Source organism: Podarcis erhardii (genome assembly GCF_964252035.2).
Source record: "Podarcis erhardii genome assembly, chromosome: 11".
Classification (NCBI taxonomy): domain Eukaryota; kingdom Metazoa; phylum Chordata; class Lepidosauria; order Squamata; family Lacertidae; genus Podarcis; species Podarcis erhardii.
In genome coordinates this window covers 38119509-38138009 of record NC_138501.1, presented here as the reverse complement: position 1 = coordinate 38138009, position 18501 = coordinate 38119509, and the positions used below count along the sequence as shown (strand labels likewise).

The 18501-nt window shown below is 44.5% G+C and overlaps 1 protein-coding gene across 6 annotated transcripts in view; it reads left to right on the top strand.

Annotated features, from left to right (window-relative positions):
• Window positions 1-18501, top strand: part of PARP8 (poly(ADP-ribose) polymerase family member 8) — a 163775-nt gene that overhangs the window by 90641 nt on the left and 54633 nt on the right. For all 6 annotated transcript variants that reach the window (XM_081881415.1, XM_081881418.1, XM_081881417.1 and 3 more), the window contains one exon: window positions 13824-13918. In XM_081881415.1, coding sequence (XP_081737541.1) covers window positions 13824-13918 — 95 coding nt within the window. The remainder of the gene's footprint in view (window positions 1-13823; window positions 13919-18501) is intronic.

Below are 18501 nucleotides of genomic sequence, written 5' to 3'. Positions count from 1 at the left end.
CCAGAGGAAGAGGTGGGAGCAGGTGAGCCTGGCAGTTCTTATGATTTTTTTAAAAAAGACATATGCAAGTGCACACATGTAATGGATTGACAGCAGATAGATAATGGAGGGTTTAGCAAAGTCTATTTACAGAAAATACATTCATGCTTTTGGACTGCTTATTTTTGAAGACATATGCATGCTTCCACATGTAATGGATTGAGCACACATACCTAGGAAGGGTTTCACAAAGTCTGTCTTCTGGAAAAGACCAAGTAATTTAGCAAATTGTACAAAACACGTTCAATTAATGTCAATTTTAAAATGTGATCTGAAGAGTTGAGTTTCATATATTTATCCTTAACACATTTACCCATCTGCAACCCTAGACTCACTTATCTATGAGCAAGCCCCACTGAATTCACTGTGATATACTTCTGAGTAGATATGCATAGGCTTATACTGCATCTTGGAAATAAAACCCCACTGACGCTGTGGGTTAAACCACAGAGCCTAGGGCTTGTTTATCAGAAGGTCAGCAGTTCGAATCCCCGCGACAGGGTGAGCTCCCATTGCTTGGTCCCTGCTCCTGCCAACCTAGCAGTTCGAAAGCATGTTAAAGTACAAGTAGATAAATAGGTACCGCTCCAGCAGGAAGGTAAACGGTGTTTCCGTGGGCTGCTCTGGTTCGCAAGAAACTGCTTAGTCATGCTGGCCACATGACCCTGAAGCTGTATGCCGGCTCCCTCAGCCAATAAAACAAGATGAGCGCCACAACCCCAGAGTTGGCCACGACTGGACCTAATGGTCAGGGGTCCCTTTACCTTTAACTCCAGTGGAATATAGCATTCAAGTAAATGTGTTTAGGAACTTCAGCCTTAACAAAATGGCACTAAAAACCCCCAAGGTGTTATATGGTTCTCACTGAGCTAAAAATGTACCCCAGTATTTTTCAATATTAAAAAGTCAGTTACATAACTTTTTATTCCAATCCGGAATAGCAGTGTCCATTTTTGGAGCTTTTAAATCTGATTCACCTTGAGATTTGCTGATTATTATTATTTTTCCTTTTTAAAGCAGGTCTGCATTTTTTCCCCCTGCCTTGTTTCTTGCTCTCTCAGTGGAATTGAAAATACTTAGCACAGCCTCTTTCCAAAAGAGGAATGAAAGTGCTGTCCCCATTCTGGTGTCTTTTGTGAGAACAATGAAAGGTTTGATTAGGGCACTTTCTTCAACTCATCTTTTTGGTGCTCAGAAGTTGCTTCTCATGCTTTAGGTCCTTTGTAAGACACATTTGAAACAAAATGTCAGTGAATCTGTACAATCGTTAATTAAATATTGTTGGAAAGACTGTCCTCTATGAAATCCTCTAAACGCCGGCTGGGAACATTTCAGGCCTTTTTGTGTAACCTTCCTCCTCTGTATTCTGCCTTTGATCCTTTGCCATTTTATTCCCCTTACATAAGAAGGTAAAACTTGCATTGCTGGATCAGAACAAAGTCCCATCTGATGCAGCGTACTCCCTTCAACAATGACCTACCAGATGCTTGTAGAACAGGAGAAAGAAACCTCAGACCCCCAAAAGCATGTTAGGAGACCTCTATGCTCTTCACAGAGCTACAATTTCCAGAGTTCCCTGTGAAGAGGGATTGACTGTGAAACCACTCTGGGAATTGCAGCCCTTGGAGGGGAATAGGGATCAACTCTCTCAGCATTTTAAACCAAACTGCGGTTCCCAGGATACTTTTCAGGAAACCATGACTGTTCAAATTGTCCTGACATGGCTTTAAATGCCTAGTGCAGATCATAGAATCATAAAGTTTGAAGAGACCCCCCAAAGCATCTGTGGCAATCCATCTGTCCCATTTAAACAATTCAAACTGTATATCCAGTTGTTGTTGTTTAGTCATTTAGTCATGTCCGACTCTTCGTGACACCATGGACCAGGCACTCCTGTGTTGTCTTTGTCCATGGAGTTTTCTTGGCAGGGATACTGGAGTGGCTTGCCAGTTCCTGCTCCAGGTGGATCACGTTTGGTAAAACTCTCCACTATGACCTGTTCATCTTGGGTGGCCCTGCACGGCATAGTTCATAGCTTCTCTGAGTTATTCAAGCCCCTTCGCCACGGCAAGGCAGTGATCCATTAAGGGGTATCCAGTTACAACTGCAGTATATAATGGAAGGCTTAAGCCAGGCACCCCCAAACTCAGCCCTCCAGATGTTTTCGGACTACAACTCCCATCATCCCTAGCTAGCAGGACCAGTGGTCAGGGATGATGGGAATTGTAGTCCCAAAACATCTGGAGAGCTGAGTTTGGGGCTGCCTGGCTTAAGAGAACAGTATTGTCGGTAGGCAAGACAACTCTATTGCCTCTCTTAAACAGGACATGGCTGTAACAGGAAATTCCTAGCTCCATCCATATACAACTTAGTTCAGTGATGCTTACTGACTGTACCCTATAACGACACAGTATGAAATTAGCAAATGATTGGTAGTGAAATTTTGGGCAATAGCTATGCAGATTCTTTTTTTTTGAGAAAGTGAATTTGTGTTATGAATCATTTTCTCTCGGTGTGTTTATAATATCCTGGAGGAATTCAACCAAGAGAAGTAGCAATAAAGTGGATGCTGGTGTGGACAAACTAGCAATTACATTTGTCCTAAAGGAAAACAAAATTAGTACAAGAGGCATAGTTTGTTGGCACTCGGCACGCAAGACACCTAAATTGTATATTCGAAGGCAAATAGAGTATGAGGCAAGATGAGGGATTAGTACAAATGAGCGTTCAAGAGGGAAAACAGGCAGACAGGTTTCGAAATGGAATTTTAAAAGGCAGAGCCAGGAAGATGAAACAGAGTTGAAAGAACATGGTAGGTGAAGGAAGGAAGGAAGGAAGGAAGGAAGGAAGGAAGGAAGGAAGGAGGATGTCAAGCAATGGAAGCCTAAGATAACAAGTAATGAACATCATTAGGAAAAAGGATGCTATGAAATTGCACAGGTCCTCAGTTTTTACTTCAGAACGAACTGGTGGGATTCCTGAATCTCTCATCTCCTTCTTGTAAGGGGGAATTCTGGGAGCATTTACTTGCCCAGATCTTGCCGGGGGGAGGGGAAGGACGGGCGGAGATCTGAGAGAAACAACTGCTCAGTGGCAGAATCAGCTTCCTTGGTCTCAACCCTTAATGCAGAAAGTAGGCAGGGCATATATTCAACTCCAGACCCATGCTTCTGGGCAATGTGAGGCATGGATCAGACCATGTTGTAGCCATGTTACCATCATAAAGAAGCTACAGATGTAGATGCTGAGAGTATTGAAACTATGGATTTATTGGAGGATAGTATCCCTGTTGCTGTGTGACTGTATTTTTCTCACGCACAAAGAAAAAGGTCCCTCTGCAGTATTTTCTCTAAACATTCTCTGTTATTTTTTGTCTGGTGGCTCCCTCCTGCTCAGTGTCCCACAACAAAGCTAGGTCTTGTGGAGGGTCCAAGATGGCAGCCAGTCTGCCCTGAGAAAACTACTGGAGAAATTCACTGAAATGGTCTTCCAAATTTCTCTGTGCACAAACTGGGTGAAGTATTTCAACAGGCCTTTTACGCACAGCTCCAGTTTTTAGTAGTCTGAACCAAACAGAAGTGACACAAAGAGCTGTGAGTGGTGGAGAGATTATAAGACAGTGGCGGCGAAGAAGAAAACTCTGCTTTGATCTTTGATAAAAGGGTTTCTTTACTCCTGCCAGTCACCTGTGCAGAATTCTTCAGGAGAGAAAAAAATGCTTTCCTTCTCTAGAACAACAGTCAAAAATCTATATCATGTCTCGGTTTAACGGCTCATCTCTTCTAAACACAATCCATTCAGACACAGGAAAGTGATACCTTTTATCTTCACAGGTATTTTACTTTTCACTGTGAAAGTTTTTGTTTGCTCTTTTCTCTAAATAGTAAACAGAAATGTGCTTGTCCAAGCAAAAGCATGTATGGTTAGTTTTTGGCTGTGTTGCTCCTAGAATCTGTTCATTGACAGACAAAACAACAATCCTATATTTAAATTTGACACTTGCCAGCTATTTGTATGTGTTTCTCCTTAAAATGAGTGACACTATACGTATTTTACTTATAACATATGCTACTGTTGAATTGGATTCTGTTTCTACTCACTAGAAGTGTTATGTCAGAAATAGGTTTGTTTTATTTAAGACATTTATATATCACTTAATTATTCACATTTCTAAGCAATGTAGAGAAAAACAATGCACAGAACATGAGATAATAAAACAATAAAAAATTATCACAAAACCCAAATGCTACCTTAAAATGCTGCCTTAGTTTTAAGAGTCTTAGTCATACAACTGAAGCAAAGAGGGTACCTGGGAGGAAATTATGCAGGCCTGGCACTACTACATTGAACACATAGCTCCTCATAGTTAAAAGCCATGTATCTCATTCATGGGGGACCACCAACAGAGACTCCCCCAAAGATCTCGGTGATCAGATTGGGATATAAGGGATCAGGTGATCCTTGAGATAACCTGGACTCATGTTGTTATGGGCCTTGTAAACTGATTCAAGAACCGTGAACCTTTTGAAATGTGATACACAGACATCCAGACCGTACGTCATCCAATTCTCCTACCCCATCCCACCAGACGTTTGAATGTATCTATATGCAGATAAGTGTGTCTTTAAATGAAGATACCAAACCTCTTCCTCTTCTCCCAGAAAAAAGGCTTATTCAAACATACCTAGAGAAAGAAAAGATTTGCCTTTAAAAGTTCCCAGACAGATGGATAACACAAGCAGAGACTGGTGCACAGGCCGTCTTGACAGACAAATCCCTGTGCACACACATACACAAAGACAGATCTGAAACACATACCAACGTAGGCTGATGGAATGATACACACAGAGACATCTGCTGCTTGGGCAAATGCATCCTGCTCAGGTCCATACCCATGAACTAAACTCTTTCATTTCTCAAGATACTTCGCTGTACTCTTCAGAGTGTAGGTAAGGGAGTGTAACATTTTTAAACGCTTTCCCCAAGAAAAGAATTTCCTGGTGCCCTCCGGATATCCCATCAGTCCTAGCTATTTCCTGATTTCAGCAGTATCCCAGACAGAATCTCGGATTCCTTTCTTATATAAGTGTTGCTAGTATGCATCTCTAATAATCCTGTTTAACAGGTGTGTTCCTGGCCAGCATCCCAACAATCATTGGTTGAGTTTAACTAGTCTGGCTTTTTGACTTGTTAGCTGCCTCGGAAGTACGTTTTTAAACAAACAAACAAATAATATCTTAGCATTAAGCTTCAGGCCTAGTCATGTTAAGCATCTGCTGAATGTGACTTCTCTGAATATCAAGTCATTCGCCCCTTAGCAGGAGAACTGAATGTCATATTCACTATTCTGATTAAGGTCTGAGACTCCCTGACATCATCACAGGCAAAATTGCACATTAGCGTTTGACTTTCTACGAGATACAAGACCACCCTGTTCCCTCCTATTTACACTATATTAATGTAAATCTATTTTGTATTGACTTCATTGGAGTCTTAGCTTTATGGGCTGTTAGAGTCACTGAAAATTCCCATGGGTCTGGTTGATGAGTTAGGGATAATGGAAATTTTCAAGTCATTACTTGGATGACTAATATTTTCTACTATCTGCCGCACCAGGTTCATAGCAACCGTAGCTTTTTACATTCCAATTCAGAAGACGGCAGATTGTCTATAATTCTGTTGTAAGTTTATTGTGAACCCATTTCTTCTCTTTGTCTCTCTCCCACTCTCTTCTTACCATCCCACCACCAGTTCTGTGGCTGCCATTTCTCAAGGCTTTCAATGGCAGTGTAGTTATTAAAAAGAATTCAACAAGATGTGTGGCTGCTTTCCATGCTGAGATTTCCCTTTCTCGGGTGATGCTGTTATAACCACTTAATTTGCCACTGTCCTGTGTCTTCTAAAAGTGTTGAGTGGAGCGATGGAGGATGCTACTCTCCTAATGCAAACATCTACTCCAGGCATCCCCAGACTCTGCCCTCCAGATGTTTTGGGACTACGACTCCCATCATCCCTAGCTAACAGAACTAGTGGTCAGGGATGATGGGAACTGTAGTCCCAAAAACATTGGGAGGGCTGAGTTTGGGGATGCCTGATCTACTTCCATTGTGGGGGAAAATAATCTTTAGATTCTTGCTGTGGCATTTTGAAATAGAGCATGGTGTCATTGGTCCAGGAAGACTGGGGAATAACTCTGCATGACATATATGAAGTTTTATTAGGGTAAGCCCTAAGTGCACCCAAAAAAACCAAATAAATGTACATATACCTGCCCAGTACAAAGTTCAGTGCACCTAGGTTAGGAATAGGTGGAATTCTTTTTGGTCAATGTCACTTTCACACATCACTTTCATACTCAGGTGTCAGTTCCATCCCATTTTTGCATTAATTTGTGACACCCCCCAAGGATTTTCTCTAAAATAATGTTTCGTTCAAAACAGGCATTTTAAAGCACATTTTGATACTTTTTTTAAGTTGTGTCACAACATTGGAGAAGTGCAAGATTCAATAGATAGTTCTGTTGCAATCCGCACATTCTTCCAGGAGGTGCATATCAGGTCAGTTCATATTAGAATTCACAAAGATTTAATTCTGACAAAGAAAATCTCTCCTGAAGCAGGATAGTTTGAAGGAATTGTCAGGGAACTGCCATCGGAAAGACAGGAGGTGGAGGGGCTCTCAGAAGTCAGGAGAGACTCAGCAGCGGAGGAAGGCACCAGTAGAGGGGGAATGGGAGATCAGAGAGAGAGGGAAGGGAAGGGATGGCTCAGGGAGTCTTCCAGCGATAACAGCGGAGAAGTTTCAGGACCTCCCATAGGTACACCCACTCCTCGCCGGAAACTGTCGCGCCGTGAATCCAGACGACGCGTTTCCGTCAAGGAGCTTTTATGCTGGAGTAGGTTCCGTAGACGCCCACTGTCGGACTCTGCCAGCGATTGATGGAGCCATGCTTAAGGGCTCCGCTAAAGACAGAGCTTAGCTAAACTGAGCAAACTCTGAGGGACTACGCTTTTACGCACAAGCAGCTCATCATCCCATCACAGCAGTCCAACAGTCTCTGAAAGCAGCTTGTGCAAGGAGAGGCATCATGAGCAACCCAGCCGGAGCCAGAGCAGCGGGAGGAGCTGGAGCGGGTCCAAGCCTGGAAGAAAGGTACAGGATGTTGGAGGTCCAGCTAGCGCTGCAAACGGCTAGGCTCGAGGAGAGGAGGGCTCAGGATGCAGAAAAGGGAAAAACCACCCCACTCACAAGGAAGGTGCCAGGATTGGTGCAGAAGTTTGGGGGGGATCCCAGGAACTATCAAGCCTTTAGGACAGAGATGCAATATGCTCTCAATCTGCAGTTTGACGACTTTCCTGATGAGGAATCGAGGGTAGCGTTTGTGATTGGCCATCTCGAAGGAGGGGCGAAAGATTGGGTGAGACCCCTGATGGCAGCTAATAATGACGCCCTAAAGGACACAAGGAAGTTTTTTCGCGCCATGGATCTGATGTTTTCCAGCGAGATTGAGCAGGGAGTGGTGCGCAGACAGTTAATGGGGTGTAAACAAGGAAGCCGATCTGTCCGTGAGTACTGGACTGAGTTCACCATGCTGATCCATAAATTGGGTTGGGATTTAGCGGCGGAACCGATACAAATGCTGTTCGAAGAAGGACTATCTTCGGCAGTGAAGGACGAACTTTCCCAGGTGCCCAGGGCGGAGTCTATGGACCAGCTGACTAAATCCGCGCTGGCCATAGGAGCACGCCAGGAGGCGAGAGCCTTGGAGAAGCGGGAAGGGAAGGGGGAACGTTGGAGGGATTTCTGCATTCCAGAGATTCCCGAGCAGCATTCCCCGCCAGCAGAGCCGATGGAAATTGGAACAGCGCGCGCGCGCGCAGTTTCAAACCCCAGTGAAGGGCGGAAGAAGGAGGGAAAGAGCGCCAAGAAATGTTTTCTCTGCCAACAGCCAGGTCACTTTGCCAGAGTCTGTCCGCAAAGAAAGGAATGGCAAGGGATGGCGGGAGCTGTTGGGGGGGAGGAGGAGGGAGCTAAAGAGCAAGTAAAAGCCAACGCCTGGCTGCCACCATCGGGGCACAGCAGCCAGGCCAAAGAGCAGTGAATGTGCCCACGCCGGAACCCCCAAGACCAGCGCTTGTAATAGAGGTGTTGCTAGAGCTGCCAAACGGACACCCACTAAAGATAATGGCGCTATTGGACTCAGGCAGCTCCTGTAATTTTATGAGTAAGGAGTTTGCAGCCGAACACCAGATACAGACTATCCCTTTAAGTAACCCTTTGCAGGTGACCACGATTGATGGGAGGGCACTGTTGGGAGGAGAAGTGAACCAGCAGACTGTCCCAATGATAATGAGGGTGGCAAGGCACACAGAACTGATAGTGTTTAATGTGGCCACCTTGGGAGGAGTGCCCATTATTTTGGGAATGAGCTGGCTAGCGCTGCATGATCCGCTAGTGGGATGGCACCAGAGAGTAGTCTCATTTGGGTCAGCGCATTGCCTGGCACACTGCAAGGAAAGGGAGGCCCAAGTAGGAACCCAGGCCACGCTAGCAGGGGTGGAAATAACAGACAAATGCAAGGTACCACGACAATACGCCGACCTGGCTAATGTCTTCAGCGAAAGGGAAGCAGACAAACTGCCCCCGCACAGACCATTTGACTGTCAAATCAACTTACTCCCAGGAGCACAATTGCCAGTGGGCAAGCTGTATGCAATGTCAGACAGGGAGATGCAGGAGTTAAGGGAGTTCATTGACAAGAATCTCAAGCGGGGTTTCATCAGAGAGTCACGAGCGGTGGGGGGCAGCCCAGTGTTCTTTGTGGACAAAAAAAATACGAATAAACCCAGATTGGTCGTGGACTTCAGGGCCCTAAATGCGGTGTCAGAACCAGTGACTTTCCCCATGCCCAGAATCGATGACATTCTGACCCGGGTGAGGAAAGGGAAAATTTTTACCAAGCTGGACCTAAGGGGGGCATATAACCTAATACGTATGAGAAAGGGAGACGAGTGGAAAACCACTATGTTCACCCCCTTGGGGGCCTTTGAGTACCTCATTATGCCCTTCGGTCTACAGGCGGGCTCGGCCTGTTTTCAATCGTTCATGAATCACGTCCTGGGACCCTTGCTCTACAAGAACTGCGTAGCGTTCTTAGATGACGTCCTGGTGTACTCAGAGAATGAGGAGCAGCATGTGCGAGACGTAAGAGAGGTACTGAGCAGACTGCAAGAAAACCAGCTGTGGGTGAAACTGGAGAAGTGTCAGTTTCATACCAGAGAGGTGGAATTCCTGGGGTACCGGTTGTCAGACAAGGGATTGGCCATGGATCCTAGTAAGGTTCAAGCGGTACTGGAATGGAAGACACCGAAAACTAAGAAGGACGTGCAAAGGTTCCTGGGTTTCGGAAACTTCTATCGGAAGTTCATCAAGAACTTTGCCCACTTAACGGCACCCATCACTGATTGTCTCAGCAGCAAGAAGAAATTTGTCTGGACGGAAGAGGCGCAGCAAGCGTTCGAAAGATTAAAGAAGGTGTTTGCGTCGGAAGAACAACTTTTGCACGTGGATCTACAGCAACCAATGAGAGTGGAGACTGACGCCTCAGACAGAGCAGTGGGGGCCATGCTTCTACAGCCGGGAAAAGGTACATCGGAATGGAGACCGTGTGCCTTCTTCTCGCGGAAGTTGAACAAATCCAAAAGGAACTACACCGTATACGACCGAGAACTACTCGCCATTCATGAAGCATTCCGGAGATGGCGACACTTGCTGATTGGGGCGCAGCACAAGGTCCAAGTGCGGACCGACCACAAAAATCTAGAGTACTGGAGAACTGCCCGAGTACTGAACCAGAGACAAGTGAGATGGGCCCAGGAGTTTTCCAAATTCCATTTTGAAATCCGTTACGTACCAGGACCAGAGAACGTCAGGGCGGACGCTCTCTCCCGAAAACCTGAGTATTTAGAGGGGGAGGGAGTGCCTGAGGAAAGGCATATCATCCCCGAGGACCACTGGGTGTGTGGGGCGGCATTGGTGGGGCAAAGAGAACTGGTAGATGAATATGCCCAAGAGAAACTCAGAGAACTCAGGGGGACAGGGGAGAACACAGGGGGGTTTGAGGAAAAGAACGGAGCGTTGTATTACAAAGGGGCACTGTACATACCCGATGGGGAACTGAGGGGCAGAGTGCTCAAGCAGTTACATGACAGCCCCACAGCGGGGCACTTTGGGCAGCACAAAACCATGTGGTTGGTTACCAGGGAGTTTTGGTGGCCCAAGGTGAGGGAAGACGTACGGGAATATGTTAGGGGGTGCGACAGGTGCCAGCGAGCGAAAGGGGAGAGGCTGGCACCAGCGGGGCTATTGGAACCCTTACCCACACCAGAAAGGCCATGGGAGGCGGTATCCATAGATTTTATGACGGATCTGCCAAAATCCAAAGGGAAAACAGCTGTCATGGTGGTGGTAGACCTATTAACTAAGATGTGCCATTTCATAGCCTGTTCACACGCAGTCACAGCGGAAGAAACCGCCAAGTTGTTTGTAAAGCATATTTTCAGATTGCATGGCGCCCCCTTGAGGGTGGTCTCAGACAGAGGGAAACAATTTACTTCCAGGTTCTGGAGGAAGCTTACTGCACGTGGAAGTCAATTTTTCAACTGCCAGGCACCCAGAAACAAATGGGCAGGCAGAAAGGGCAAACGGGATTTTACAACAATACCTGAGGTGTTATGTAAGTGACAGAGAAAATGATTGGGTAGATAAGTTGGCCCTGGCGGAATTTGCTTACAACAACGCGGAGAACGTGTCCACAGGGATGAGTCCCTTCCTGGCAAATTATGGGTGTCATCCCAGGGCATTTCCAGGGGAAGGAGGAGAGAGGTGGAGTGTCCCGGCGGCAGAACACTTTGTTGAAGAGATGGAAGCGATCCACCGGCAACTCCAACTCAACTTAGAGAGAGCCAAGGAAGAATACAAGAAGCAAGCAGACAGAAGCAGAAGGGAAGGTGAAACCATAAGGGTGGGGAACCGGGTGTGGTTATCCACCCAAGGACTGCCGTTCAAGGGAGGGTGTAAGAAATTGAGACCCAAACGGCTGGGACCCTTTGAGGTCATACAACAGGTCAACCCGGTAGCATTCAAACTCAGATTGCTCAACCATATGAAACTGCATCCAGTATTTCACAGGTCCTTACTGTCACCGTACCGAGAGGGGCGAGAGTGGGGAGAACGTGAGAGGGAGGTTACTCAAACACCAGTCATAGAAGAAAGGGAACGCAACATGCATGTGGCAGAAATCATTGATTCCAGGTGGAAAGGGAATCAAGTAGAGTATTTGGTAGAATGGGAAGGGGAAGCGGAGTCAGAAAACACATGGGTACCGGCAGAGGAGGTCAGTGACGAGGTTTTAATAGAAACGTTTCATCAACGGTTCCCGAGAAAACCTCAGCCCGTGGCACGGTTCAGGAGGGAACACTTCAGCACTACCGATGAGGAGGGGGAGTTTGAAGGGTTCCCAGAGTCAGGGGTGGAGGAGTGAGTAGACTCCGACGAGGAAGAGGAATCAGGGAGAAGAGACGGGAGGCAGTGGCGAGAAGTGTTTGAATCCTCTGATGAGGAGGAGTGTTCCTTCCGGGGTTTTCCATCCTCACCGCCAGTAGGGGAGGAGGCGGGAGGGGGTGAAGGGGGCCCTGGAGGGGAGGTGGATGTCAGGGAACTGCCATCGGAAAGACAGGAGGTGGAGGGGCTCTCAGAAGTCAGGAGAGACTCAGCAGCGGAGGAAGGCACCAGTAGGGGGGGAATGGGAGATCAGAGAGAGAGGGAAGCGAAGGGATGGCTCAGGGAGTCTTCCAGCAATAACAGCGGAGAAGTTTCAGGACCTCCCATAGGTACACCCACTCCTCGCCGGAAACTGTCGCGCCGTGAATCCAGACGACACATTTCCGTCAAGGAGCTTTTATGCTGGAGTAGGTTCCGTAGACGCCCACTGTCGGACTCTGCCAGCGATTGACGGAGCCATGCTTAAGGGCTCCGCTAAAGACAGAGCTTAGCTAAACTGAGCAAACTCTGAGGGACTACGCTTTTACGCACAAGCAGCTCATCATCCCATCACAGGAATGCAGCCTCTTCCTTGCCATTTTAGCTCCACAGTAATGTACCTTAACATTTTATATGAGCCCTATTTCAATTTAAACAGGCCAAATAATGTTTGCATCACTTTCCTTCCTTTTCATTTTTACCCAAAAGACGTTTTGCAAAACCCTTTCATTTACATTTCCAAGAAAAAATAGACTATTTAATGAAGGATAATTAATTTTTAAGGGCTCCAGATGAGGTGAAAATACTGCTGAGGGGGACTGAATTTTTGCTGGTACTGTGTGGGATTGTGGTACAGAGGGAATGCAAAATAATCCAATAAATGAAATTCCCTCTGCACAACCTCTTTTTCTCTCTGTGTGTTTGACTTTGGAGATCACACAGCAAAGAGATCCCTTTAATCAGAGTTTTCTGTCATTGGGTGATCATTGACAGAAGGTATTGCATTTATTTAACCTCCCAAAGACCAGGAATCTCTTATGACCCTATTTTTTTTGGTGGTGGTGTTACCAGTCTGGGGTCTGAGTATGCTTTGCGTGCAAAAGGTTCATTCTTTGGTGTCACCTGGTCAGGCTGAGAAAAGATCCTGCCTGAAGCCCCAAAGAGCTGTTGCTAGTCGGTAGCGACAGTACTGAGGAAGACAGGCCAGTGGTCCATTTGGTATAAGGCAATTGCCTATTGCCACAGAGGAAGCCGGTCAGTAAGTCACACAATTCAGGCTGGAGTTAACTCCTCATTAGCGAAACATGATCTTCACAGACTTGGCTGAGTTTCAGGCCTAATGAGCACAGCAGCTCTTGCCCTGTAGGTCTTGCTCCATTAAATAGTTGCTGAGACTAAAAGCCCCACTGCCTCACAGATGTCTCCTCCCTAGGGCTTCTTGCAAGCAATCAGAGACTGCGCTTGTGTGCAGTCAATCTCTCCTCAACTCTTTTCATGCCTCTTCTGGTTCTGGGAGACAAGGGGAGAGGAAAGCTTGTTGCAGCAGGAGGGGGAGACACCCATGACTCTCAATCAGCCTGACTCATCTCTGCCTCTTGACCTCCCTCCTTCCACTCGTCTGTTTCAGCTTCTTCCTCTGATTCTTGACTTCTCTGTCAAAGACTTTCCCAACTCACTGAGCCCTTTTACCCCTTCAGCTTCTGACTTCTCCTATTCCCAGTCTTCTCCTTCTCCCTGTGACCACCCATCACTGTCCCACCACCAGTCCCCAGACTCTGAGACTTCTTCCCTTGGTGGTTCCCCAGCTGGTTCCTCCCGCTATTCCTCTGTATTTGTATAAGGCCACCCAACATTATTGTTCTCTGTATAATTTAACTGCAGGATAGCTATAAATGCCAGTTGCTTGGGGAAATCGACAGGCAAGGCCTGTTGAATTTATTTCAGAATTTACAAGCTGCTGTACATTTAGTAAATACCTAAATAGTGTATGCAATCAACACTTCTGCCATGCTCTTGTTGTGGGCATCCTAAACACACTTGCCTAGTTTTGCAGAAAACAAAGCAGACATTTGGTCTCATCCACTGAGAATTCTTTTTTAATGCTCTTATATGTTTTTGCACTTCCCTGTGTTTCTGCCACAAGGTGACCTCAACTTTGGGCCAGTCGTTGAAGACGGGTTGTGGGGGGAGTTACTAAGAAAGAAAAACTCCCAGCAAAACATATTTTTCCCTTTTCTCTGCAGGTTAGTTATGATGGAGAACTTCACAAGCACCCACAGTTGGAAGCAGACTTGGCAGCAGTGAGAGAGATCTATGGGCCAAATGCAGTTTCTCTCAGGTATCTATATATCTCTTTGTGAAGGTGAATTAAGGATGGCTTTGTAGCTAAGAAGAAGATGGCAAATTAATATAGCTTAGCACTGAGGGCAAGCTGTATATCTTGTATCTAAAACTGAGTAAATAAAGGCTTCTACAGGGAATCTTGATTTCAGAACAAGCAGGTGCATGCCCTCTCATTTCCTGCATATACAAAGAAAAAATAGATTGAATAGTTTTTTGTTTTTTTCCAAGTATCTGGATTCTCCCCCTTTGGTTGTATTGGATTTACTGAAATTTAAGATACTGTTCTTGGCTTCACTGCTAAATGTCTTTGGACATTTGAAGACTTCTGAACATACAGTGAAGCCTTTGGGTGATTAAATAAACAGTTTTTGGCAGTTCAGGGCTGCATCCTAAGCACACTTGCTAAACTTCTTTGAATATACTGGGACTTCACTTCCAAGCAAACATTCGTTGGATTGTGCTGCATCATAGTTAGCCAAGTTCACCTATAACACTCAGCCAAACCATGGATTAGCACAAACAAACAAAACAGAGAAGATGATGTCTGCTTTGCTCCTCCTCTGGTCCTGTTGCTACAATGCCTCTGTGAACTAAGCCACAGTTTGGCTCAAACATTAACGTCCGAACATAAGTTTGTGGCTTATCTCCCCAAGACAAACCAAAAGTGGTAAGCCATAGTACAAACCTGGGCTACAGCTCAAGGTTTGTTTGGAGCAAGATAAACCACAAGCCTGGGTTTTGATGGCAAACTCTGACTTAGTCTATAGCACCCACACATTTGGTTATTCATGCTAAACCATAGTTTGGCTGAGCATTATGTCTGAACTTGGTCAGGCTGCTAATTTATAAACTCTATGGTACCTGTATATCCAACATAATTTTAGTGAAAGAGATTAGTCAAATGTCTAGTTAACTCGAAGAACACCTAAAAGAACAGTCTGCTTCTGTCATTGTGCTTAATTTGCCATTTCATCTTCATGGATTCAGTTCCTAGAGTACTTTACAAGTGACCATTCCTCATACCATTTCAGCCTGTCTCTATTTTAGCATAGAATGAAATATAAAATGTTGTCAGAATTTGAACATGAGCTGTGCATATGTTGCTCTCTCCATTTAGTGAAGCCAAATTAATATTCCTTAGAATTCATTTGTTTCATTCTGCTGAGTGGCATATGAATTGAATTTGTGAATGTATGTTGCAGTTCCTTAGACAATACGACTAAAGGAAAATCTTACTTTCATTACGTGCCGTTTTGAATTAAGTGGAAATTCATTAAGTACAGAGCGTATTGGAAATTAAAGGCCAGACATGGAATGAAGAAGATAATCATTTAATTGCAAGGCTGATAACAGCTATAGTTGGGGAAGTTATGCATACCTTCATAATAAGCTCCCTCAGGCTCCACAGGCTATGAAAGTAAATGTTAACTTCTTATAAAAACGTCAGCGTGCTCAATTTCTTCACTACCTGCTTCATTATAATTTGTGTGATCTTCTGAGGCCCAATTCATTTAATAACTGGCTGCTTCTGGCTTGCAAAAGGAAAGAAGAAAACCAAACAACCCCAAAACATTTTACATTTCTTCTCTGTGCCACTGTTGAAAGTGCTTACGAGTTCCTTGGTGGTCAAAACATGCTCCTCTGAATTTTCATTCTTTGCATTGTTGGTTATTCTTTGGCTTGCAAGTCCATCTGGCACCTAGGGAATATCTTGTCATCTTCCCTGCCCCACAGCCAACCAGCAACTTCACACATTTTCCAACCTGCCACATTTTCTTTAGATGTTTGACCATTACATGACTTGTCATACAGGGTCATGTAAGGTACATCAATCAGGAAGCTATACAATCAGGAAGCTATACAAGAACTTTATTGCCTCTCTTCAACAGTACCAACAGTAACAGGAATCTTCTGAGTTCCGTCAACATGCAACTCAATCCAGTGCCACCTAGTGGCTAAACCATATAATGACATTATCCACACAGTTGGCCTAAGGCATCTTGTGCCTAGAATAGAAAATCCAAATAGCAAATGTTCAGTGTAGCCTCCACATACTTGACTGGACAGATGCCATTATATCATTACTGCACTGAATGCTCCATAATGTATATGACTGGTACCTTGGTATACTAACACTTGATAAGTTTTTAGAGATAGCCAGTATCTCTCACCATCCAACAGGCTGTTATTGGGGCTTAATTACCTTATCTGGGATTTTAACTTCTTATTGCTACTGTTGATTCTGTTGTGATTTTACATGATCTTTGTACTCCCACCCTGGGATCATGCTGTGATGGAGGTGGCTTAAAAATACTGGGTAGAGATCAGCGTCAGACTGTTACAACTGTTCCATCTGGGCATGCAATGCAGCTTGCCAGATCCTCACTCTCCTCCCAATTGCGTGCTGTTCTGAGCGTTTTCCCCACCTCCCCAGAGCCAGTTTTGGGGGGTATACATGAGAGGAGAGGAGGATAAGCCCCATTGTGCAAGTGGAAGTCCTTGTACAGGGCTTCTGTTGATTGGGTGCATTGGGTGAATCCCACCCCATTGTAAACAAACAAAAGAAATTGAACATGCCCCAGCCATGTATTTAATGAGAACCTGAATAAACAAACTGTGCCTTGTACCGGTATATTTATTGAGAACCTAAGCAAACACGGAAGACCCATAAAAATGTATTCTTAATCTCTTGATAGGTTGTAGGTGTTGCTAAACCAATTTTTAACTCTGTGGTTTTGTCTTAAGGCCCTATCTCTCAACACTCAATGTGTAAAGTGTACCATGGAAGCATAACTGGCACATGCAATCTTGTTGAAGTGCTAGAAGTTCGCATATATTATGTATTGGCGAATTCTGCGCTTACTGCTTGTAGCAGGAAGGCCAGGCAGTCAATGACCTTGATAGCTTTAAGAGGAGGACTTTAAAGTTCAGGTTTTCTTCCCTCCATAGGCATATTGATCAAAATATTTAATAAGGATGGGTTGCTCTTGTTCTAAAATACTATTCCAATTTTCTTTTTGAATTTGTGTGTGTGTGTTGGTTTATTTATATGCCACAACAACTACCAGACTTTTAGAAGACATCTGAAGGCAGCCCTGTTTAGGGAAGCTTTTAATGTTTGATGTATTACAGTATTTTAATATTTTTTGGAAGCCACCCAGAGTGGCTGGGGAGGCCCAGCCAGATGGGTGGGGTATAAATAATAAATTATTACTATTACCATTACCATTACTATTACTATTATTATTATTATTATTATTTGACCAGATGCACCCAAAGTGATGAATACCATATTAATACAGGAGAAAAAGACAAGGAAAGCACAGCCAATGCAATCAGTCAATCAGAACAAAATAAAACAGCAAAATCGTCAAATATTCGCCAGTCACACTGGATGTGCGTTATTGAATTTCATTCACGCTCATTTTACAGTCACTGTTGGAATAACATCTTCCCTGTATAGCTTACTCAACAAGAGAACAGTCAATTGATTTTGCCCTAATATTTCAAGTTACTGCTTTTATTGTATGTTTGTTTTATCATAAATATTTAAGATGTAGTCCAGCTAAATTTAAAACAAACCACTTTATTTCAGTGGGAGAGTTCAGTACATTGTTAACTGGCTCAGGACTGCAATACCTCAAGGACTGCCATTCCCCATATAAACCAACCCAGACACTGCATTAATCAACTTTGGCCCATCTTTGTGTGCCTCCTCCATATGAGGTCTAGAGGATGGCAACACAAGAATGGGCCTTTTCTACAGTGGCTCCCCATTTGTGAAATGCTCTCTCCAGGGAGGTTCGTCAGGTGCCTTCATTGTATAGTTTTAAGTGCTGGGCAAAAATGGTTCCTCTTCAACCATGCCTTAATATTCTGTATCCATTTGACTATTTATTTGTGCTTTTATCTTGTATTTTAATCTACTGAACTACCCTGAGATCTTTTGATGAAGGATAGTATATAAACCAATCAGTCAATCAATCAATCAATCAATCAATCAATCAAATCTTATCCACTGAAATCAGTGGATTCTTCCTGAAATGTACCTTGCTGTGTGTGCAGTTCTGCCCACCCCCTTTTCTTAGTCTTTTTTTGCATGATTGAATTGCTTTACATATACTATTTTAGTTACAGATAGGTAGCCGTGTTGGTCTGCCATAGTCAAAACAAAACAAATTCCTTCCAGTAGCACCTTAAAGACCAACTAAGTCAGTTCTTGGTATGAGCTTTCGTGTGCATGCACACTTCTTCAGATACACACATATACTATTTTAGTCATCCTTACAACAGCCATCTGATGTATTCTAGTACAGTGGTACCTTGGGTTACATACGCTTCAGGTTACATACGCTTCAGGTTACATACGCTTCAGGTTACAGACTCCACTAACCCAGAAATAGTGCTTCAGGGTAAGAACTTTGCTTCAGGATGAGAACAGAAATCGTGCTCCGGCGGCGCAGCGGGAGGCCCCATTAGCTAAAGTAATAATAATAATAATAATAATAATAATAATAATAATAATAATAATTTATTATATGTACCCCACCCATCTGTCTGGGTTTCTCCAGTTACAGG